The 25,423-nt window shown below is 34.9% G+C and overlaps 1 protein-coding gene across 12 annotated transcripts in view; it reads right to left on the bottom strand.

Annotated features, from left to right (window-relative positions):
* Positions 1-25,423, bottom strand: part of LOC142982314 (uncharacterized) — a 72,737-nt gene that overhangs the window by 23,020 nt on the left and 24,294 nt on the right. For 9 of the 12 annotated variants that reach the window (XM_076128753.1, XM_076128744.1, XM_076128752.1 and 6 more), the window contains exons 3-4: positions 7,989-8,191; positions 6,598-6,636 (exon numbers count right to left, since the gene is read on the bottom strand). In XM_076128753.1, coding sequence (XP_075984868.1) covers positions 6,598-6,636; positions 7,989-8,191 — 242 coding nt within the window. Of the gene's footprint in view, positions 1-6,597; positions 6,637-7,988; positions 8,192-10,241; positions 10,363-25,423 lie in introns of those variants that run through there. The other 3 variants (XM_076128749.1, XM_076128751.1, XM_076128756.1) reach the window with 2 other exon arrangements.

The raw sequence follows: 25,423 nt of genomic DNA on the forward strand, positions 1-25,423 counted from the left end.
TGGGTGTTTGGATTTAATGTTTGTTCTTCAGACACGTCAAAACTACTAAACGAATTTTAATAAAATTTGATTTACAGATAGTGTATAAACCAGTTTAACACATAGGATACTTTTTACCCCATGAAATCTTTTCACGCTGACGAAGTCGCTAGCAGAAACTAATGTTCTATTAGAAATATGTTCGTTTTAAACCTCTTAATCAGCTTCAATTAATAAAAAAGATACATCACACCGATTAACACACTTTTTTAACGAGATGCAATAATTGATCATTAAATCACAGTTTCCCGGTTTTGTTTGTTTATTTCGAACCAATAACAAGTCTCTTCAATTAATTAATGAGGAATATATTGGTGCATTGCAGCAACTGCATTTAATACTACCCACTGGAAAGATCTCTTTCCTAATTAGGAATTTCTACGATACGTTCTTCTGCGACTTGGACTCCGGGCGAGTCCACCATGCCGGTTCAGTGCTGATTAGTGACTAGTGACTAGTAACTCGGTAACATCATATCTACTACACAACAATTGAAGGGAGAAGAGAAACTACAAACATGTAGTACTAATAAAACATCCATACATTCCTATATTTCCAATACATCTCAAGCCGGCAATACACGTTCATTATCACACACCTGACCTCTTTAAATAAACAACACAGTACCAGGTGTAGAATTAAGACACCTGCATAAAACCTACCTGTTATTATCAATTAAAGAACTGGTTTCAAATATGTTCAAGTAAAAATGTCTTGTGAATGAGTCACGAGACCTTGCGCTCAAAATTAGGCGATGACTTTTGTTTTTCTTTGTAGGTACGTAACTATGGAATTTCTGTTCGAATTGTTCGGCGAGAATCAATGGCAAAAAGACCAGGAAAAAGGTGTCGTCAGACCAAATATGTACGTATAGTTAAAAACTTTAGATTTATTATTTTGTAACTTCGAGAACTGTGGAATTATGGTCTGAGTGTTTCCGATAAAGACTATAATTGTCGGCTCACTTTTGGAGCCAAAATGTATACGATAAGTTAATTAGATACTCTTAGCTAACACGTTAAGGCAAGCTGCGTTATGTAGAATTAAGTATCATTATAACATACTAAAAAGTATTCACAAAGGACTAAAGTATTTATAAAGATAGTCGATAGTAGCGAAACAGATCGCTGTCGTATCGCATTTGAAATCACCAAAACCAAATCTCATCACACTATTTATACCAAAAAGTGTCTCTTTTCAGTTCAGTACACCACGTACTGCGATAAATAGCGCTCTTCAGGTTGAAAGTACCTGAGTCTTTTACTTAGAGGACATCGGACATGTGGGTCACACATCATAGAGAGGACACGTAACACGTCGTGAACTCGTTTAGGTAGAGCTACGTTAGATAGACACGTTTTAAGCGACTGTAAGTACGTGTTTAAATGGAGTATTTTAGTTCTTACTTGCTAACAGGAAGATTTAAATAAAAAGTGCATTTTTGAGAGGTTTATAGTGCATTTTTTTTTTAACTTACAAAAGCAACTCGGTCTTCTGTGCCTGTAGTGCTTTAATTTATATAAATTCGTTAGTGTGATGGAGCCCTCTCTCGTTCGGGAAGTGACCCTTACCCAGCAAAGAGACAGAAATGGGTTAAAAAAAGTATAAGACTTGAAATTCGGCTGTAAGAAAACTTAATAATTGGGACAATACTTTACTTTTATCTAAGAATATTTATAGAAAGATTGTACGGCCGATGTATCTCATGGCATAATTTGACACAAGTCCTTGGTAAATAGCTCTGTATGGGATCAAATCAGCGTTCCCACAGCCACCTAATGCATCCCCTTAGCTAGTGATGTACATGTGTCCACGAATTGAAAGGGTAGTGCTAGCGCGGTCGAGAGCACTTTACTTGGCTTTCCTCCAACGTTTGAACGCAGGCCTTTCTATCGAATGTGCTGCAATATGCTTTTTAGTGTTAAGAGATCTGCAGGTTTAATAACATTGCAGATTGAACATCGAGAAAAAGAAAACTGGACGTGCGGGTTTAACTGGGAGCGTGTGAAAATAAATTCAGAAGCTAGTTATACGACAGAAGCTTAAGTATCGTTACTACAATAATATGTTTAGCAGATAAGCATAACCCTTTATTCCGGAAAACAGTCTGAAAAGAACATAAACTCTTATAATCCGAGTAGAAGAAATTATTGAAAACTTATTCAGAATAAATTGTAAACCTTGGAAATTTGTCACAAATAGTTATAAAGGCAAGATCTGTGCTACGAACTATGATCTTATGTACAATGACGTCACAATACACAAGAGTCATCTACGTCTAGTGACGTTGCATGTGTGCGTAAGTGTGGTATAATTGCCAATGTGTTAGTGAACCGTGACTATGTCATAATCGTATGACATCATTTATAGACAAAAATAGCAACTACGAGATGAAAATTAATGAGTAATGACATACACATTTAAGAGACTAGCCTATTATATTAATTGTCTGTTATGTTTTAAAGCCTAAATTGCTTAACCGAATCCTAATGGCCACTTTTTACTGAGGTTTAGAGGCAAATTATGATTTCAAGTGATTAATTTTATACAGGGTGACTTAAACCATGGACCATGGTCGTTTTTAGGGATGGCTAGAGTCTGCAAGCCTCTATTGAAACCTACAGACTTATTTTCTCATCGAAATCATCTTTACGTGTCAAAAAACCAGGCAATGTCAAAGTACACGATAATATTCTACGATGTTTAAAAATAATGTTTTCGATATCTCCAATTCCCATACCAATTCCATATTTGCACAGAATTTGTATTATTTTTCTAAAAAATTATTGAAAAAGAACTACATACAATTTTAAGTGTTAAAAATTCTGCGAATTTCAAGTAAGGTGTAACAAATGTTCGCAGACAGGCTTTTAGTCATACTGCAACGCGAACCGCCCCGGGGGTAGGGCCGTCTGGATTTAAACTCGAGTTTATTGACATTCCACCCTTAACTTTAACCTTGACTTAATACTACTTAAAACTTATTATTCAGAGCGCGATTAGAAGTTATTACTTAGGACTTAATTTAAATGAAGAGACTGGCTTCTTTAACAGTTCTTAGAGGAAAATAATTAAGCCGACGAGAAAGGACTTGGTTTAAATATTCAAATACCTAAAAATAATCCTAAACAACGCCTAACGAATTTTTCTAGTTTTTAAAAGGTGTACCCCTTTCCAAATATTTCTGAGACGATGTATCAGATTTCCTATAGACCTATTATGAGAGTATTCTAAAAAACCACTCAATATTCTGAGATCTTATTGTTAACTACAGTCTGACTAAGATCTTAGGTTTATTTGATTGTATCTTTATGTGTATATCTAACTAAATTTTATTTAAACAGAAGATTATTTACATAGAATATCACCAAACGGTGGCTAAATATACGAAAATACTATGTTAAGACGTGAATTTTATTCGATACAAAGACCCACATTTAAGGTCAGCAGAAGTACCAATCGATAAACACTGTTATTTAATTGATTAAATGTCAATTAACGCGACGTCTATAACGATGTGCTAGTGGGTGGAGTCTGTAGGCCGATGAATTAGAATGTGTTTTAATCATGTTTGTCTTGAATAGTTCATTCATCGTAAAACAACGGCTTTTACAATATATTGTATAGTAAATAAGGAATAGGTAAAGATCTACAAAGTGCAGGGTTAATGAAGAGCCCATATGGTACTTTTTCAATTCAAGTGTTACTTAATCAATATTATCAAAGATGCTGCTTAGGAACATAAGTAGCAAAATAGTATTCGTTATTGATAGTTAATGTAGTCTTGATTTAATTAAGAAACTGAAGTCGGTTAATATATTATTACCGACAAATTCAGTGGAAGCAGACAAATTCCCTGATTTTTTCCTAGGGCTCAATACTTTACGACTATCCAAAGCACAGAGGAAGATACGAGATACGTTTTCAATCGTCTGATGAAAAGCATTTTCTGGTCTCATTGTCCATTAAAAACTCTAGCTACTTATCGTATGGTTAGTGGTCAACCTAGTGTCAAAGTTGTTCAAGCTGCCCGAAAGGCCTTTGCCATGGCTTGCATGGCATTAAAAACTAAGCAAAACGAACTACTTTTCGGTGCTGCGTTCTCACATATTTTTACTTCAAAGGGTCGTGAGCATACTGAACACGACGGCTAATCGAGTAAAATTCTATAGGCGGCTTTCGCTGCCTACGATTGCCCATCGGTTTTTACATGAGTTCGAACATAACTATCTCGCTAGTTTATAATATATTATGTCTCAGCATAAGACAGTCTTATCCTTACAGATACGCGTCATACGAATAAGCATGAGATCTGTTTGTTTATTCAAGCTCGTAATAAAATTAACATAAAAATGTAACTCCGCGAGAACCGGTCACTTCGTTTTGTTTATTTGCCAATGTTATTATATTTGTATTTGTAACTTGAGGAACTTTGTGCACTCGTCTAATTGATTCTGATGTTGTGGAAGAACTTTTGACCCACGATTGAGCTAAAGGTTCCACTGGTAGGAACATCGTAAAGGTGGAATATATGCGCAGAACAGTCCCTATCACGTGTGTGAGACCCAATTCTGATTATCTATGCCTCAAGAGTGTCATTTTATATCCAAAATTTAATCTGTGAGCGTTTAAAAGCAGTTATTAATTACAAATCTTTTTTGTTCTGCTTTTCGAACCCCGAACTCCGTTGTAGAGAAATAACAAAGGTCTATTGATAACATCTTGACATTTTTTTTCTGTATTGCAGAAGAAGGCGCATACAGAACCATAGAGAAATAGCTATTGAAAATATCATTCGCTTAAAGCAAATATATTTAAAGTACGAAACACAGCCAAATGACATTAAAAACAAATAAAAGTATCGCATTAGGGTCAAGGCCGAAGAAACTGGCAGGCTCTCGGCAAAACGATATAATCTTCATCCCTATTAAGATACAAAGTTGAACACTAAATTACGTAACTTGGCACATAAAACAAAACTATTGTCTGAGCTTGTACAGTCTAATTCACAATTATATCAGAAACTTTAAGCACTGGTTTTAGCTCTGGATAAGTTTGGGATAAGTTAACTACTGGTTTTACCATCTCTGGTCAAGTATAATAGACATCTTGACAGATTTTTAAAACATTTCTTGACACTTTTATCTATCAGTTAAGCAATTCGACTCATATCCGGAAGTCGTGAAACATTTGCGTTTATTTTATCTAGTGGATAGTCACACACAAATACGTAGAAATACACGATTTCATGAAACGATGACACTACTATGATATTTTGTACAAGATAAGATTCTTATCAAGGAAATAGATTTCAATTTCAGGAAATAACAAATCTATGCCTATGCGTAGAAATCTTTAGTTTATTATTGTTAAAGGAATAGAAAGAGATAGGTATTTGCCTACACCTATGGGAAGGAGGCGTGATTCTATATACATAATTATTATTATGTATGTATAGAGAAAATACGTCTACCGGTAAACACAATTATTTTTATCTATTTTACCTGATACCTGAGAGCTGTGATAGCCGAGTGGTATAAGTTGGCACCTCCCACGCAAGTGGTCGCAGGTTCGAGCCCGAGGCAACACACCAATGACTTTTCGAAGTTATGTGTGTATTAAAAATAATTGTCACTTGCTCCAACGGTGAAGGAAAACATCGTGAGGAAACCTTGCATGCCTAAAATTTGTTTAAGACATTTATTGAGGGCATGCAAAGTCCCCAACCCGCACTTGGCCAGCGTGGTGGACTCAAGGCCTAACCCCTCCCTCATTACGGGAGGAGACCCTTGCCCAGCAGTGGGAGAGTAATGGGTTAAATTTATTAAATTTATTTATTTTACCTATACAATCGACAACATTCTTCATTCTTCTTTTGCTAACAAGCAAACTATATGATATATTTCTAAACCAATAAAACACTGCATTTGTCCACAACACATTGTATATCTAATCGACCTTCAAGAACGTTCGTAATCAGTGTGATTCACTTCTGGTCTGTTTATCTACGTGGAATATTTGATATAAGGTTATTTTATGTTTATGTTTCTACTAAATATTACATAATGTATGAGAGTTTTCCTATTTATCTTGTTTTTCTTTGTTATTGAGTACCTAAAAGAATGATTTTCGGGTAGGCTCTATCGAACAAACGAAACTATTAACTATTAGCCAGCTTCGACAAGAGTAGAAATAATTAGTCCATAATAATATCTAAGCCGATAAAACCAAACCAGAAGACAAACAATAACAATACTGTCTTCATCTACAATAATATTCATACTATCAACTACCTGTAGTTTAAAATGTACATTATTTTTATTTACAAACCACACAAATCATGCTCATGCAACAGACAAACTACTTATTCTAAATCTAGCTTCGCAATTCTAGCTTCAACTAAGCTATTTACAAATTAAAACATTTAGCTTTCTAGCCATGCAACCATGGCGTGTCAACAGATAGTTAAACAAAACAAAATTAGTAAATATCTCAAATCAAATTAGTAAAAATTAGAAAAAAAACATCAACATAAAATTTGAAAAAATAATTGCTTACAGTGATTCAAAAAAGTTCATCTGATCTATGGGGTTGGTACTGGAGTGGTGGGGGAAAAATAAAAAAAAACAATTAGTGCACCAAAAAAAAAAGAAAAAAATCTCTTGTTATTGACTAAGGGGGGGTTCCATCGATGATCGTGTAATGCCCGACACCTGTGCTTCCCACAAAGCGAAGCTAACCCTAAGCGCTACTGGATCTCTTACGATCATAAAAAAAATCTTCTTTTACAGCTAAAAGAAAAAACGGTGCGAACAGACAACTGTGACATCTTTACTTACTACATGTATAATTTAATTAAAAATATGTTTAAGTTTAGCGATAAAGCGCTACTAAACCAAGACCTTAAAAAAGGAGATGACTTTTGTAATTGTATCTGCCAACTACTTATCAGTAAAAATATCCATATTTTTTCAGTTGGTAAAATTAGCATAGTAGAGATGCCACATTTGACGGTATCTAAAATGTACACAGTGAACATTCCTAAACACTCAATAATGTTTTGTATACAAGAAAAACGTTAACGATCATTGTTTCTTGAGAACAAAGAGAAAGACAATGGTTTCGCCGCGTCAATTAATTTTCATATCGTGCTAAATAAATGGACCGCATTAACTTTTTGAACCAGTAAAGAGTACGGAAACAAAGGAACAGAAGGACTTTTAGAAAAATACTTGCAGCTTTTAATTAAAATAACGTCAAAATTACTTCACTGAGTTTAGGTGCCTTCAAGCTTCAAAGTTGTATTCTAGTCACAGAAATAAAATATATTGTTGGTACGAGATTGGGTTCAAAGAAAAGGTCTAAATTTGTATTTTACTTTTAAGACCAGACCCATTTTTCATGATATTTTTGTCACGGATCCTCCATTTGTCTTTATATTCTGTTTAGGATTAAAATAAGGTAAGCTATTTTGTTAAAAGATATAACACTGAAAGTATATTTTCTGAAAGAAACAATGATCATTAACAAAGCCTCCTGTAACTAACGCTTTATAACGTGCTACACAACACGTTACAGACTAACAGCTTACTAAAATAAACCGATCCTAATAGCCATAGAGTTATTGAATGTTCTGATTCTTTTTATGTCGAAAAAGAACCCTAACATTGAATAACAATCGCCTAAATCCAATAATCTAATTCAAAAGTTCCGATTTTTAGTTTTGCAGAGTGGAAACTCAGAATGTTGTCAATTATAAAAAATGTCTCGGCAGCTCTGTGACACATCTTACCTACTGACAAAAGATTATTGGAAGCGGCGTTTATACTGCGATCAGGTGCTTATAAAATATCCCCGTTTCATTTGCAACACGTTGCTGCAACAGCCTATTCTCTATGAAAACCAACAGAGTTATCACAACAACCATAAAACTAAAGGTTAGTGCTCACCTGCGCGCTGCCCAGAAGAAGCCAGCCGAGTCAACGGGTTCTAAGAGCCTCGGCGTGGACGAACCGAAGGCGAAGGCGGGCCGGGGCGCGGAGCGAGCCGCCCGCTGCCGCTCCAAGCGTTCGGTACGATCGCGCTCGCGTTGCAACAACGCTTCGCGACGCGATATCGATGCTTCCCATATCGCGCGTTTGCGTTCTTCTACCTGTAAACAAAAGTTTTGTTAGTATTTTTTTGTAACAAGCCTAAATCCGTGCCCTGCTGCCATAGGCCCTCTTCTTTATACTACCGTCTCCTCGGTCATTCGCTACATCTAACTATTAGTTATTTGCAACTAATAATTTATTTTCGGTACAGAAAACTATAATAGTTTCACAGATTTTGAAGTTAGTTAATCCGCCGAATCTATACTAATATTATAAAGCTGAAGAGTTTGTTTGTTTGTTTGAACGCGCTAATCTCAGGAACTACTGGTCCGATTTGAAAATTCTTTCAGTGTTAGATAGCCCATTTATTGAGGAAGGCTATAGGCTATATATCATCACGCTACGACCAATAGGAGCAGAGTACCGTTAAACAATGTTACAAAAACGGGGAAATTTTTTACCCATTCTCTCTTATGTAACGCAAGCGAAGTTGCGCGGGTCAGCTAGTGGATATATAGAGGACATTACATATTACATTATAATCATTCAACGTAGCACTCAACACGTGTAAATCCCGTAAAGCTGCATGCGAAACGACTCATAATTATCTCATATATTCCGCCTCGCAATTTGGATACTACACAAACGCTACAACTTAAACCATGCGGTCCATAATCACGTAATCTAATCGTAGACTGTACTAAATCTTCAGCAGTATACCATAATACATACGAAACATTAGCATAAAATCAATAATTGAAGCGGTACCTACGTCCCCTCATACATTCAGGGTATGAATCACTGCATAAACCTCGGTAGGCTCTGATTATCCTTAGCGCTTGCGGGCACCCGTCGCGCCTCCCGCTCAATAAACGTAGGTCAAACATATTCGCCTTCATAATATATACGTTTTATGAGGAACTCAGTCTAGAATATTCGGGAATTTGGCAATTTTTAGTTTCAATAAAAATCAAAAGAATAACTTGACATTTTTGGGCACGTGCTTCATAGATTAAAGACATAATACAGCATGTAGAAAAGCGCGAAAGGTATACGATATAGAATCGACAGGGTGAGAGTTTAATACCATCAACTGCTCAACTTGTACAATACAAGTCTTTGACCTTTACAGGAGGGTTTAGCAAAATATTATTAGAGGTTCCTATATGTAACCATCGCTCAGAGATTTATAATTAATATGTGTTACCCTTCACAAATTATGAACAAAAACTTTCTTCGATAATCACTTTTTGTGAAAACCGCATGGAAATCCGTTCAGTAGATTTTAAGTTATTCGCGAACGGACGGACAGACAGACAGTCAGACGCGGTGAGGTGACTATATTTCAGTGACAATGTTTGTTGTTTTTAATTCAATTGTTATTTATCAATTTTAGTCAGCAACAGTTCCAAGTATCATATCAAATGTCATAATCGCGTAAGTCTGATAACAGTGCATTATATTGTACCTTTATCACTGTTAACGAGTTCCTAATCTGATCATTTATGCGAAAATTATTCGTAATGTACGCTTACTAGACGTTAATATATTTTTAGAATTGATACCGCTATTAAATAAATAAAATTACAAGAAAGAGATCCTAATAACGATACTTCACAGTCGACGTATAAACCCACATGTAATCATGACTATTAATCAGTCACACATACGTAAACTTAGGACATAACTATAGTAATAATAACCTAGAAAAATAAATCAAATATAATAGAAATATTTACGTCAGAAATAACAAATAAAATAACGGCTATAGCAGTCATAACAAAAAGCATAGTCTTTACCGAGCTCAGTGCTTCATAAACTATTTTCCTTTGCCATTTAGAGAAAATGACCGACGAATAACTATAATTTTCTCTCCTTAGTGTGAAAAACATGGTAAGTAATGGTAACGACTAGTAAATATCTAATTTAAGGCGTTTAAGCGAAAGCAAAAACGAATTGGCACTGCGTACAAACATTAAATGATTTTTCTACATCTAGAAAAAAACTTAGTGCAACTTCACTGATTCATAAATATAGTATTGAATTAATTGAAGCTAGTACTGTACTCTGCTGTCTTTGAAAAACTGCATTAAAAACTACAATTATTACCTTCGTAATCATATCTCATTGATTCCCAAATCCAATTTCAAACACAAACACGATTACACAAAAAAATATTTATCACAAAACTAAATTTTTCTTTTCACATTTCCATCAAAAAAGAAATCACATTCACAGCGACACCGTTCACCGCAAAACAAATGAGCACTGATCGAAAAGCCGTTCAAGGGTCTGATAAGGAAGTGGTGCGTAAGCCGATATCTCCGTTAAGCTTGACCGCGCCGTCGCTGATCCAGCGACGAACAATGCGACGGTAAATAATGACTTGGCTACTGTCGTTATGGTGAACCTTTGAGTCTAGAACTTTCGATGATTGATGGGTTTAGGATTTAAAGCCGACAAACTCCAAAAATGGATTTGGGAAGGTTTTGTATCAGAGGCAAAAGTTTAAATACGTTCTCTTAACTAGAGAATCAGTAACCGAGTAAGCACTTCAAAGTATGAAACAGAATTTGAGACGGATATTTGAAAGCAGCATAATACGACATTGAAACAACCTTGATTAGATAACAAAAAAATATGATGTGGCTTCTTACATAGAAGAGAGATTTATAAGCCTGCTTTATTTCAGGATTTTCAAGTCTCCAGGTAAACAATTTAAAACTTCAATTTACATATGCAAACTAGCTATTCTACAGAAACCAACTAAAGCAGTATCTTAAACTTCTTTACTATAAACTATAAGAGGAAACGGAATCTGTAAGTTTGTAAGTTTTCCATCAATTGAATAGTCGGACAACATTGCTAGGTCTTGGCGAGAAGCCAACCTGTACCAGAGAATTATACCTTAAAATTCCGTGTGAAGCTTGATCGGGTCCCGAAAATCGATCTATTTTCACACAATTTTTCCCTATTTTCAGTATTAACAATAACATATTAGAAAAAACTCACTCAATTATAGTAAAGTCCATATATTTTTTTACATACTTTAGAAGCGAGTGGAAAAATATCAAACGTTGATACGGCCTGTTTCGCAATATTTAGTGGTGATGACTACACAGTTCTTTTGCCAACAAACCTGGACAATCATGATGAGTGTGCGGAAACAATCCATTCACAATTCAATAGTCGGTTGAACACGTGACGTGTTTGATCGCGTTCCTATCTGATGAAGGTGACTGGAACAAAGGATGGCATTCCACGGACTCTCTTCTATACGGCAATTTGTAGAAAAGTGTGATTTACTATTTTGAGGACGATATTGAACTGACCATGAGCATTTTAATTTAAGTAAACTCTCACAGAAGAGGAGTAAAATTATAGGTGATGAAAGATGATGAAAATCTGAATTTGTGACCCTTTTCCATTTAAGCCTAATAACTCTTTTTGCACTACAGCCACGGAGACGGTTTCCTCCAGAAGAAAGATATAAAACAAAACATTGTAAAGGACCCTTTTTAAAATCCATTCCACACATCTATCCACACCATTTAAAATCCATACCACAATCATAATTCTCAATTTATCACACAAAAAATTCCAAAGGCCTAGACTAAAGCTATAATAATGATAGCACCTAAGCATACTGTATATTAAAAATATCGGTCAAAAGACAACCTAAAAAGTCAAAACCATGGCCAAGTGAGGAGTAACGGGACACAACAGGAAGTATGCATCATCGACTGTCCGTAACGTTTGGCACGGCGACTCAAGTAGCGATGCGAAATATTCCAACCACGCCAAAACAATTCCCACATGTTCACTAAATACCACGTAAGATCTTTATATAAAGAATGATGCGAAAAATTACGAGACCGGAATTCGTACAGAATGTCTTTTTTGCTGATCTCGCTCAATAATGTTCTTGAAATAAAAAGGCGAGATGCATGTTTTTGTGTGTTCCACACGGCCTACTCCAACGTTTCCCGACTTCACTAATATTGGTTCAACTGAGGAATTAAATAAGTTAACATTATTTAATTCTATAACCTCATCAACAAAAATACTAACTGAAACAGATCAGTCTTATATTAAGAAAAAATTAAAAATGTTAAAAATGTCATCAAGTAACAAAATTAAGAACAACGTAAAAGTATTAAAGACCGATACCCAAAACCACTCAAGGGACACTATCAAATAACATCAATTTACCGCAGAAATAGCAAATTCAATAACTTTCACCAAATTCTACCATCATTTTGTACTTAAAATTCGTTGCGTGGTTCCATCGATCGTGTCTGCCATCGCTTTAATTACCCTTCAGTGTACAAGGTCATTGTCAACCACATGGAAAACATCTCGTTATTTTCGCACACCCAACCTAATTTGCCAAGTGTGTCAGTGTCACGTCACCCCTTTAAATTACATTTTTAGAAAATAAATTATCCAGTGTAGAAAACATTTTTCTAGACTCTGCTTGAAGACCTACGTCAGTTAGGTTTTAGTTTACTATAGTTTTGTGAATTTGCGATTGATCGCATTTCAGCAGATAGATTTTCCATCGTTTCGACCGAAGCGATACTTGAATCAACATTTACACACGGTCAAGGTAAATGACCGACGAGCAAATCCAATCAAAAAGTAAACATAATATTTCTTCTTTTATAAAACTTCGTATGGTCCTAATACGTAACCTTTCAAGAGTACTATTTAAAGAATGATCGTTATCCGTATGAATGGATTGAAGCACTCAACTATTAAGACGACGGCAGGAAGTCCTTCCATTTGATCTTGAATTGAACGTTCCGAGATTTGGTTAGCCACGCGCAACATATTCAATGAACACTCATATATTTATAGATCAAATGTAAGTGTTGATTCAAGACAGTTTTTATTGCGGAAAGATTTATCGAGATATTAATTGATGGTGTAGATTTTCGAATCGGTTGAGTAATGGATTATACAATGTAGTTTGTTTACATTATTCACAGTTATTAAACTCGATACTGGAAGCTTTCAAGATTGAAGTAGGCCAGTGAGTTGCAAGTGTGAAATCAGGCCGACATCTTCTGCAACACATTGGATAAACTATAGGATAAAACTATGTATGCAGTAATGCTGAAAGTGCTTTTCTGTTCCGGAGATCTATACCGATCAGTTATTTAGTAACGCAGCTATAACTTTGGCTTTCATTTGTGTATTTAATGGCCAACACGGTGGCATAATTGTTTAGTAAAGATCTACTTATAAAATACACACACGGATATATTTAACTCTTAACTATTTGGCTAACTATGCTAATGACAGCGCTGTCTACCGACGATAGAAATCATTCTTTTGATTTTCTATGAAACAAGTAATACAACAAATACCTATTAATTTACATCCAGCGAATTACGTACGAATTCAAGTGACTAAATCAACATGCCTAGATGTAAACGGCACTCATCCGACAAAGGTATTTGCACTGTATGAATACCAGGGCACGCCTACACACTAGGTGAACGACTCTAGTCAAAGAGCTACTTGGTTATTGTACTCCTATTCTCTAGTCATATTTATACAACACTTTGCTAAACTGCATACATTTTTGCAGCAATTTTCTATAACAATCATTGTCTTGGAATTATTTACTATCAAGTGCAAGTGTCAAGGAAAAAATGCACGCTAATAGATTTATTACTATCATTATTATGACTGCTATGATTTTATCTGCTGGTGTAAGACTGTTTCTTTCTTTTTGTGCTGTAGAATAATGAATAATAACAGATGAGGCTCATAGCTAGTTGCACTCACCGATCGGTAAACGGTAGTCATTCTACAGATAGGTGACCACCCATAGTGGTATAACTTTTAAACTTGGTTGACCACTAACCATACGATAAAGTACAAAAATACAGATATTTTTGAAAAGGTCCGCATTTTCATGGTTTTTTAAATAACGCTTCACACTACATTGCCAAACAGGTCTTAAATACGATAGATGAAATGATAGCGATGACTAATTTAAAGGTCACAAACACATTTTCCATTACTCTATGCTTAATAATATTATAAAGTGATGATAATCCCTAGTCTAGGTATTTGCCACGTAACCGGTGGCTTACCTCTGACTTATAGTATAACGCAAGTGTTCGATTAAAATCGTGCTGCAATGTGGTATGCTAAGCCGTCACACGTGGACATCGTGTAGTACGCTTCAAGGATAAATTGCATTACATAACACACATCAATTCGACTTAATGCGACAAAAACTGGGTGAAACTTGACACTATGAAAACGTTTTTCCGTGTGACATTCGTTTTTCTTCAATGGTATTCTCTAAGATTTGACTAAGTATAGCTGATTGCGCTTAACTGTTAACTAAGATTCTTTCAACTATTTTTTTGGTTTAATTTTAGTTATTAAAACTTATATAATCCTGAGGTAACTTCGAACACACGGGTACAAGTCAAATTTCTAATTCTTATACAGTTGTGTAACGACATCCGTTTTCCAGATCGCAATTGGATTCTTTCATTACTCGATCTTTTATTCGGCAAATACCAATAAAAGGATCGTAAATCCGCAATTTGTTTTCTCTACGTCCGTAAAGAAACGATGACGTAAATCGTGAACATTTTTTAAACTGTGACGTACTTGAGAGTCGTAAATTCCTTGCGCAAGCAGAAATCTTGTAATTTCATCCTCGCACATTTACCATCAAATTAGTTTTGCACGCTCGTATGCCGCACTACGTAATACTGTTATGCATATTTAAAATGAAAAAATAAACTTAATTTGGCGAAGAAATTGACATAATTTTCATGAGAAATAAAAATATGTTGCCTTTCGAATGATCCTTTCACTAGTATTTCAAGTTATGTAGCTCATTATTCTAACACACCAGTCTTACAAACATCATACTACAGTTTTTGGACAAAAACAAAGTATGGTTCTCCGAAAAATCCGAAAGTAAAATAATATCTCATTTTGAACAAACAAGACCGACAACAAAATTATATTTTCTTTCCAATTTTTCGATACTCGCCTAACTTGGTTAAAACACAATTGATCTTCAATATTCTTAGGAAACTCATTGAAATACTTTTTGCTTGTGAAAAAGAGAGATTTCAATCGGCGAGAGCAAACTTGAGCGTCCTTGAGACACTTTCTTTTATCTCGGTCTAAATTCATCGTTATCTGGTTTGCGTTGGACCACTGCAAATAGATGTGCTTCAGCAAAATCGTTGCATCGTAATACTTGTCGACAGAAATTCAAGCACATTTCTCTTCGTTTTAAGATGGCCATTTGCAATTTAGGTTATACTGATTTCACTATTTGAAGTGATGAGATCACGCTTACTTTAATGCTTGCCTAGTCTAAAATATTAGACCTTAGCATCATTTAATTTGCTATATCAGTAACCTATTTCAAGACCGCACTCCTCAATCACGAACCAATAGAGAACATCCTGTGAGCTAATAACATTATACCAAGACTAGAATGTATACGTAATTTTGTTAAGACGCCATATGGAACGGTATGTAGTCAATTAACAATGAATAAAAACGCTATTTACTCACCATTTTTAAAGATTTTTCACTCACATTACATAACAATAAACTAAAAAATCAATAGCACAGAACTTGCCGTAATTTTTCAACACACGACGCACCAAAACTTGGCTATATATAAGACAACAATAGAAACATTGCTACAGCTTCTGCGGTACTTTATATTGTCATCGGCGTACTCAATCGGAAAGCCGGCTTAGCGGCTTAGGATAAACGGGCAACACGAAAGCGACATTGAAGCCACAACGCAATTACTTTCAAACGACAATTATGTATGTTACTTTCGTAGTGTTAGTACAATTTATTTTACGAGTCGTTTTTTACGTTACGCACAGTAAACACACAATCGTTAGCGTCTGTACACTTGCACACTGCGAGCCGAACTGAAAATAGAGACGGGTAAAAGGAAAAAAAATATGGAGCGTTGAATCAGAGTTTTAATAGGGGAAATAATTGTAACAGTCATCTACTAATTATATTATTTAATAATTAACGAACTGAACAAAATATATTATAAGTATTATGTGTGTTTTGTTAGTGTCTAGCTTAGTGTGTGTATAACTTAAGATTGTTTCATATTTCTATTTTTAACTCCCGGTTATATCAAGCTGTGGTTAGAAAATAAATTATTAAAATTTTATGATAAATGGTAAGAATTAATGCGGTTTTATAATCATACTTGAAACTGTTTCAACTGCAAGGCTATTTATGGGAGAATTATGTGCATTTATATCTATATTTATGGTTACCAGGGGATTTACTTTTGAGCAAAAGTCTACAAATTGTGGAATTATTTTAACATAATAACTACTCTCGGCTTTGCATTACGATGAAATTCTATCTGCATATTTGCCTATATTGCCTCTTAAAAATTACCTTATTCCCTAACAGGTAGGCAAAGACAAAAGAAAAATAAAAATAATTGCCTTTTTAGACCAAATGTCAGAAAAATTCTTCAAAATTATTTAACACAATCAAAAGTACATCACTGTAAAACCTATTTACCACAATTAAAACCTATAAATTACTGACGCAATAGCAACACGTTAGCAACAAAAAGTGTCCAGTCTACGCAACTAATCCGATATTCGAGTAGTCCTGAAGGAAGTGGCTCCTGTTATTTCTGTCGCGACTCCTTGCCGCGTAGAGTTAATTCTAATTTATTTTTGTACCACACCCGGCGTATTTTTATGGACCAAATGTTAGTTCGTTTAAGTTTTGAGGTAAATTGTGAATTGTTTTAAATATGATTTGATTTCGACGTGTGGGGTCTGGAACGAATGGTTTTATGTACTTTTTAAATGATTCACACGTTATTAAGATATAATGACATATTTAGATTTTGTATATGAATGATATCCTATTGTTTGTCTTTAATTAATATAATCAATAATCTGAAGATTATTAGCATACATATTAAAATTAATACGTTTAGCGGCTCTCCAAAACAGAGACGCTAGTCAAAGTATATTTAAAAGAACAGTTAATTACCATGGAATTATAACTCTACATTATATTCAACACATTTTTTATCAATAGCAAAATATGTTTGTATTACAAAAAGAGACAAAAATAAATAAAAGAGTGCACATATATTATTGCACCTTGCTTGGTCTTCACAATAGAAACTATAGCGTATCTACACCATTCTACGCTAATACTAATAGACCGGAGAATGTATAAAAGGCTTTATTCATAGTGGGTCGATATTTAATATAAGCTGCCAATCACCACTTGTTAAGTGTGTTTATCTTGCGTAGGAGTACATTTGAGTACGTCTCAAAGATCAAAAGGTCATATTCGTACGTATCAGACAGGGTCACAATTTGTATGTGGATTTGATACAGGATGATTGATTGATCGTTTTACAGTTAGTTTTATTTCAAAATAAGTAGTTAAGTTTATCAACTACTTTGGTGGCCTGAATTGTAAGGTCTTAAGTTTGAGCAATATAATTGTTGTTGATTTGTTTTTTGTTTTTAGTGGAAGTCTGATAAGAAGGGCTCAGAAAATGACAATAGGTACAGTAGATTACTATTACATGGAACCAAAAGGATTCATAAAGATCAACAATCATCATTGGCCTGTGTCCGTCTATTGCAGATGATTCAGGTGGCGTCAGAAAGAGGAACAACAATACAATAAATAAATGCAGAGCCATTCTTTGGTCTCTGCCTACCCCTATGAGATCGAGGCGTCATTTTACGTATGAATGTTTGTATAGAGCGATTCTTCCCCGAGAACTCAAAACGTGATAAGTGCAAGTAATGCGTTTGATTATTATAATCGCTGCAGATGTTGTGCTTAAAAACAATTAGAGAAACATTATACACAAACATGGATGAGTGCCAAATTGGGAGAACAAAAGATTTCAAATAGAAACCTTTGTGTGAGAACATCGAGGAAATTCATATCTAAGCATTATTCGACGAAAATTGGAAATATATTTTGGCAATAATTGGAGCCTTTGTTAGCTAGAACACACAAGGTCAACAAATAATTACTATTTTACCAATAGAAAGCTAGACTTTTCCTGACGATATTTTTTGTTAAGCGAAATAGCCAGAAGACGAATGTCTGTTTGTCAGTAACGCTTATACTAAATCGATAAAGAGACATAGCTGAAGATCCTTCATCAAAAAATGGTTGTTGTATGAAAGATTATAATTTACCCAAACTTCACGCGAACGGAGCCTAATGTTAGCTAATTCTTCAAATGTATTACATATCAAAGAAGTTACAAGCAGTGACTTGTATGTATGTAAAAGACCGGAATTTGATCAAATCATTTCCCAACAACATAATAATATACATAGTAAAGTATCAACAGTAATGATCTCTACAACTAATAGTAACACTAAAAACTGCGTACAAACATTGTACGACCGTACGTGTGGATGCGCCGGCGCAGTACGCATGACCTCATTGACAATAGGCCAGTTACGTAACAGTGACCCGGTCACCTGATGCGCCATTGTCAGACCGATAGACGCGGAGATGAACGAGATACCACCAATTAGTAGCGAACAATAGAGCGCAAATAACGCGGAATTATTTAAGCTGTAATGTACGAATTTAGAGATTTTGCTAATTTTGCGTTTAAAATGACAGTGATACAATGCAAGCGCAAAGATTTTCATTTTTGAGCTATAGACGTAATCAACATTAGGATGGACCGATATTCTTCGCCTTTTAACTATGTGTATAGTAATGCAGGAAGAAGTCAATGAAAAATAACAAAAGATACATAGGCTAGGGGTTTAAATGGGTATGACGGAAACGTAACGCGAAATTTGACCTGCATTCCAATCTTAAACATAGGTTTACTGCCCTTGTGCTGATTCGCTATTCAAGTAAAGGACCCCGGCGTGTGACAATATTTAATATTTTGACGTGAAATAAAGATGTATGTTTCGTTTTTAGCACTCGAAGCTTACATTGCAAAAACACAAAAACACATTAATGCTGGTTATTTGTTAATGATGCGCAAATAATGGGTATATAATTATTTATTTGCCTTACCCTTTGCCAAGTCATCTGTCATCATCTAAATACTCTATCAAATGGCAATCATAAAAATAAATACAAAAACGCCATTTAGATTGGAAACAAAAGTATTTGTGATAAACACACATTTAAGTAATCCTGCGATAATCCCGTAATAGTTGGATTACGAAGGTGACGATAAAACGATACGATCGGTGCATGTGTATACCTTATCAGAGCTATTCACATGGTATTCGAAATAAACTGTAAGGAACAGGCTTATTCTATCTGGCTTTACTATAAAAACTGGCAGTAATTTTGCTATATCTGAAATGTCAGTCCTTGACCTATGTGTATAAATGGATTATAATTTTTTCACCCCTGGCGAAAATAGAGGGGTCTTATTAAAGCAGAAGAAGACATTTTCTCTAAGTATCAAGGCGCTAAAGAGCTTTTGAGTACACTTGAACTAATCTCTTCAACAGCACAATTGTCAGACCCGGCCAGTCCAAAATCTCGTGACTGCATATACCACAAAGGCAATATGGCAGACATTATCACACGAATCTACCCCAGTCATCAGATACGAAAGATACACAGTACCGAATAACATGGTCGTTAAACAAGCGATGGCGCCGATAAGCCAAAACCACTACTGCAGGTAACATTAAATTTTCTAACAATTACATAGCGTGGTGAAATTGTAACAAAAGTTTGCTTATGTAAGCGGATGTGTGGTATTACTTGTATAATAGTATGCAAGAAGTACCGTAGAGTACCGGTGACGAATTAGCATGATATAGAAATAATAAATGTTGAAAATACTGCACTGGATGACAGCGTATGCAGATGTAATTACGCTATAATAAACAATATAGACCCATTGCTAGGTAAGGATCTCCATACTGGAGTAAAGGGGGTAGGCCTAGAGACCACCACTAAGTGAGTAGCCAAGTGCAGAATACGTGCAGCGCAAATATTCAAAACATTTAGGTTGAGTTCGTAAATAAAAATCTGCATCGGTGTGAAATACCAAAACTACGAAAGTTGCCAACATATAAATATCAACACAACCAATCCACTTCATAGTGCTAATCTTTTATTGAAGAAATGCTTTTCGCAAAACACCCTGCAATTCAGAGAAGTAGTTGCATTCGCAAGTATAGCATTCAGAATGGATAAATAAATATACCTGTATAGTCGTTCTAAGAGCTACTTAATGGATAGAAGCAGAAGACCCATACAAGCTAGAAAACACTTTTATAGAGAGTAACACTAACCCTCTTATCCATAAAAATATATAAAGTTATGAAAGGCTTATAAAAAGTTTTGTTCACTCCTTAGCGAAATGAAAAAGAGAACACATATTAAAGTAGTTTTTTAACTAAAATAGGTTCATAGTGTGTTTATGAATAAGAGGGTGAGTCTTTAAGGAAAAAACCTTTAGCAATTAAGAAAATTACGATATAGATAGGCGTCTTTTACATAAATACATACATAACTACCTCTCGAACCACAGAATCAGTGAAAAGACTTAACATAATGACCAAAATGCCCCTGAAATCTGAACAACAGCCGTCGATCATTGCTGCAATTATGTACATATTCAAGGAAAGACCGCGTCTAACAATACTGGTACAGTTTAAATACAATAGCCAATAATTTAGGAAGGAAAATGACACGACAAATGTTACAAAACCGCAGACCGTATTGTGACGTCACGACGTCAGTAGTTTCAGCCTTGCTCGTGATTTTACTTAAAGACTAAGCAATATACAAAACTAGATTTCAACCCGTGTGGAATTTCAAGAGGGGGTATTTCCAAAAATCCTCTCTTCTCCACACCTTCCTAAGGAATCTTCATACATTTCAACTTTCTACGCTCAGTAGTTTCGGCTGTGTGTTGTCCATTAGTCAGTTATTCAGTAATAAAAGAGTTTGAAATATATTGATTGTCTTTCAGTTTTGTATCAACAGCTGTAAGTAGGCAACACAACATAAATCTCCGATTCACGAAGATTATTGTATCTATGCAACATCGACAAACTCAGAGGTTCGTACAACAAATGTCCACGATACATTCCTATATACGAGCCTATGTGAGTCGATGAGAGATGTCACGTAGAGACAAAAATCTTCGTGTATCGGAAATGTATGCCGTGTGTGGAGGACAGTGGAGGTCTAAGAACACTTTTGCACTAAAAATAGATCAAGTATGGCTTATTGCTGTGACTTTGAAAACAATATTCACGAATGCAGGGTACACCGGAGCAAACATGTAGATTAACATAAATATTTGTTTCGCGTGGGAACTAAACCCACGACATTTGGGTATCATCACATATTTATCAAGATGTATTTATACAGAGTTTGAATGCAAGTAAACTTTACCTGCACTTTGCAATAAAGATGGAATCTAAACGAATCTTTGTCATATTATTAAGTCAAACACAGTGATGAGATCTAATCCAAAATATTGTTCAAATATAGGATTGATGTACATAAAATGTCTACAATAATCCGTATAAGGAAACACAGAAACGCATTGCGTACTTCCTTCTCAATTGTCATACAAATAAATTTAATACCTTCGAAACAATGCATAACAAAAACCGAATACAAAAACGCACCTATTAAAACACAGCTTAAAGTTAACGATGAACTGTTCATCTCAAAACAATAACAGTGACGTCATCAAGGCCGGCTTACATAACTATGACGTCATGTAACATAGATGCAGAATATGCGGATCCGAGCAATCTTTAGGAAATTCACTTTCGAAAAACTCGGTGCAGTTAAAATAGTTCAGATAGTTTAGTATCTAGCGCGGTTTGCTAACATCGGTAATCGATTTGTGTTAATTGGTTTATAATTATGCGGCATATTTGTACCGATAGTTGATTTTTTTAGGGTTTTAGATGACATTTTTTATGCAAATTAAGATGCAATGTTGTGAAATAATGTCTATTATCGTTGATGACCATAGAGTATTTGTAATTTTTAAACTAAAAAAGTGTGCTGGCTTTTAGCCAAATATCACTGGATAAAAGCATGCTATATTTGACGCAATATTTAATCCCTAAGCGACCGAAAGAGTGATGTAACTTTGTTTTAGCGTGCGAGCGAAACTGCGGGTCAGTCTGCATATACAATACAGAAAAGTAATATTGGCAATTACTAAAAGTAATTAGCACGTCGAATGAAACTGCAGGTATATTAGGTGTTTATGATTATCTTATATTTGAAACGTACGTTTATTATCTATGAGAAACCAACTGGAGAAATTGGAAATTCTCTTAGCACTTTCGCTTAAAGCATTTTCTATGTTGTAAAATGACTCGGTTGTATTGAAAACGCAATGTCTTATATAATTAGAATATTGAAATATCCCTAAGAAGTAACAGTAGATTGTCACACATCATGATAAATCGCAAGCGAAATAATAAGGAAAGCACCCTTTTTTTGACAACAAGCCTGCTTCATTCGAAGGCATGTATGACATAATAATATGATAACGGCTGTATATTTGAACTCATGCAATAGGGGGCGAGCCCATTGCTGTACATGGACAGGTACTCAGACTCCAGGCTGCTAAAGAGAAATAACCAAGATTTTTATGACCAACTCATGATCAGCAGTCGCATAATTACATTACAGCTTCGAGCCACGAGAGAAGATTTATCCTTACCGTTGCTTTATACTAGGCAGAAAGAAATATATTTCTTAAAAACTGCAATAGGTATGGATTCTCCGTAAAATAGAATACAACTTTACTCTCTCTAGGTGTCGAAAGCCCGCTAATGGCTCGAAAGTGTCACAGCAGAAGATGAATGTTCTTTACAATATTACGTAATAACATCCCACACAATCAATTATAATACACTCTAATGGCTATAGAAAACATTCGGAAAATTTATATCGAAATATTCGAGTGAGAATTCAAAGGTGAAGGACTAATGACGGTTCAAGTTACAAAAAAGAATAACTACTTTAATCAATGAAAAGAAGAAAGGCCTCGAAGTTGTTATTTTTTGAGAAGAGCAGTTAATTCTTGTTCAGTCTCTAGGTAGTGCCTTCGACATCTAGCCTATGTTAGTAGTGTGATAATGACCTCAAACACTAAGCCGTCAATATACGTAAGTAATGGTGACATATTTACTTCAATCTATAATTTACATCACAACAAAATTCTGTTAACAACTTTTACAGTAGAAAAGAAAAAACGCTGTGAATTGTAAAGGAAATGAAATGAAAGAAATATTGACAAGCGAGATCGAACTCGACCCTTATCGAGTTCCAATTCCGTGCAATGGGCAGCTTAGCAGAGTTTTCAGCACAAAAAGTCAATCACAATACTGGGGAGCTGGATTACAGAAGAAAATTAGATTCGGTAGAAATTCACTATGAATTGAGTTGGTTAAATCTTTTTAAAGATATTCCCATTCGCTTTAAGTAAAGCAAGATTTTTTACTGCATGTCTTTTGTTTTATAAGTTTGATTAGGTACTTTACGAAACGACACTAAGTTACGCTTAAGTCTCGTGCCGTTATTCGACATGTGTTGAAGACTTGTAGCTATAGATATGACTTCGCGCTTTAAAGTGAGTGACGTTAAGTGGAGGCCGCTAGGAATACATCCGTCGTCTATATTACCTTTACAATACACCTTAATAAATAAGTAATTTAAAGGGCACTAATCACTTTATAAGGTATGTTGGTATGTTTGTAAGGTATCGTAGCAAGTGGTGTCTGCCTAGGTATACCTATGGGAATCACTATACATATATCACTTTACACAGCATTCACATTCAAAATTGCACGTGGAAAATCATTTTATACAGTATCAAACACAAGCCTAATACATTCTAAACCCACCGGTATTTAAACAAGCAACATTAAATGCATTAATTACGTAATCGCCCACAAATATTCGCACCTTGAACTCAGTGAACGTATAAACGAGTCATGTTTACCGTCACTGGAATAGCACATCCGAAATTCATGCATATTTATTACAACATTTACTTGCTTTTCATCGATAACATTTAAAACAAATTTAATTTATTACTATTCCACTACTGACTAAGGGTCTCCTTAAGGGTTATGCCTTGAGTCTATAGCTGGTTGAGTATGGGTTGAATAGGTTGCATCCCTTCAAAAATTATCTAAGAATCTCTCTGGCATGCAGTTTCATCGCGTTGTTTGTCGCCGTTAAGCAAGTGACAATTACTTCAACAAGAATTAAAAACGAAAGTAACTTTGCTAATAAACTATTGAGAAAATTAGACATCCCGATAGCTGTTGCCCAAAAAAGACAGATTTTATTCTTCAAAAAGAACCCTTGTACGTACTACAATATCTACAACCGGCGCACATTTTTGACTAGATCTAAAACAGCATTCCGTCTCTTTCAAATAGTGAACAAAAGAAAGAGATGCATAAACAAAATTAGTACACTTTACCTAACGATGTGGTCATGTTTCTTACAGATTACATGGTACTTACATATAAACATTTATAACGACATCATGTTTTTGTTTCAAGTTAATTTCTAATTTTCACCGGGCTGCGTTACCGTTACGATTTTGTTGTGCGGTGAAAGTGTTAGCTCAGCGGTCCGGGTTCAATTACCGGCTATTTACGTCTCATTTGTAAAAATATTAGTTTTTTACTTAGAATTTTCTAATACATTATTTTATAACATGTTTATATTTTGTATCAGTATCGGCTAAATTGTGAAATAAGAGCTGTTATACCCAAACTAAGACGGGGTTAATATTATCTTTTGTTGTATTAAGTGTAATGTAAAATATCAAGTATATTAGTGTCTGCAAAACGTAGTCATTACTCAAAGAGATTAGCAGTTAAACGACGTAATTTTTTTACAGACTAATTGACTGACTTTTACACGTTTACATAAACGCTTGTATTTTCTTTTCCATTTTATTTTGTGATTTGATATACTAGAGCACTGGGTCGACTAAGACTGGGTACAGTATTTTATTCATCCATGATTCCATTCCCCTGGAAACTTTGATCCCATCGATCCCGTACAAACGTTATCCCATCAGTTAAAAACGTATTTTTAAAAAATGTCCAATTTAGTTTAGTTGTACAAAAGATAATAATAATAATAATAAAAAACTCTTTATTGTACACAGTGTATCAGTAAAATATAGGAGTAGATAAAAACTATAATCTAAGGCTGGATACAATTCCTATGCACAATCGGCGGCCTTATCGCACAAG

The sequence above is a fragment of the Anticarsia gemmatalis genome, chromosome 21, assembly GCF_050436995.1.
Source record: "Anticarsia gemmatalis isolate Benzon Research Colony breed Stoneville strain chromosome 21, ilAntGemm2 primary, whole genome shotgun sequence".
NCBI lineage: Eukaryota > Metazoa > Arthropoda > Insecta > Lepidoptera > Erebidae > Anticarsia > Anticarsia gemmatalis.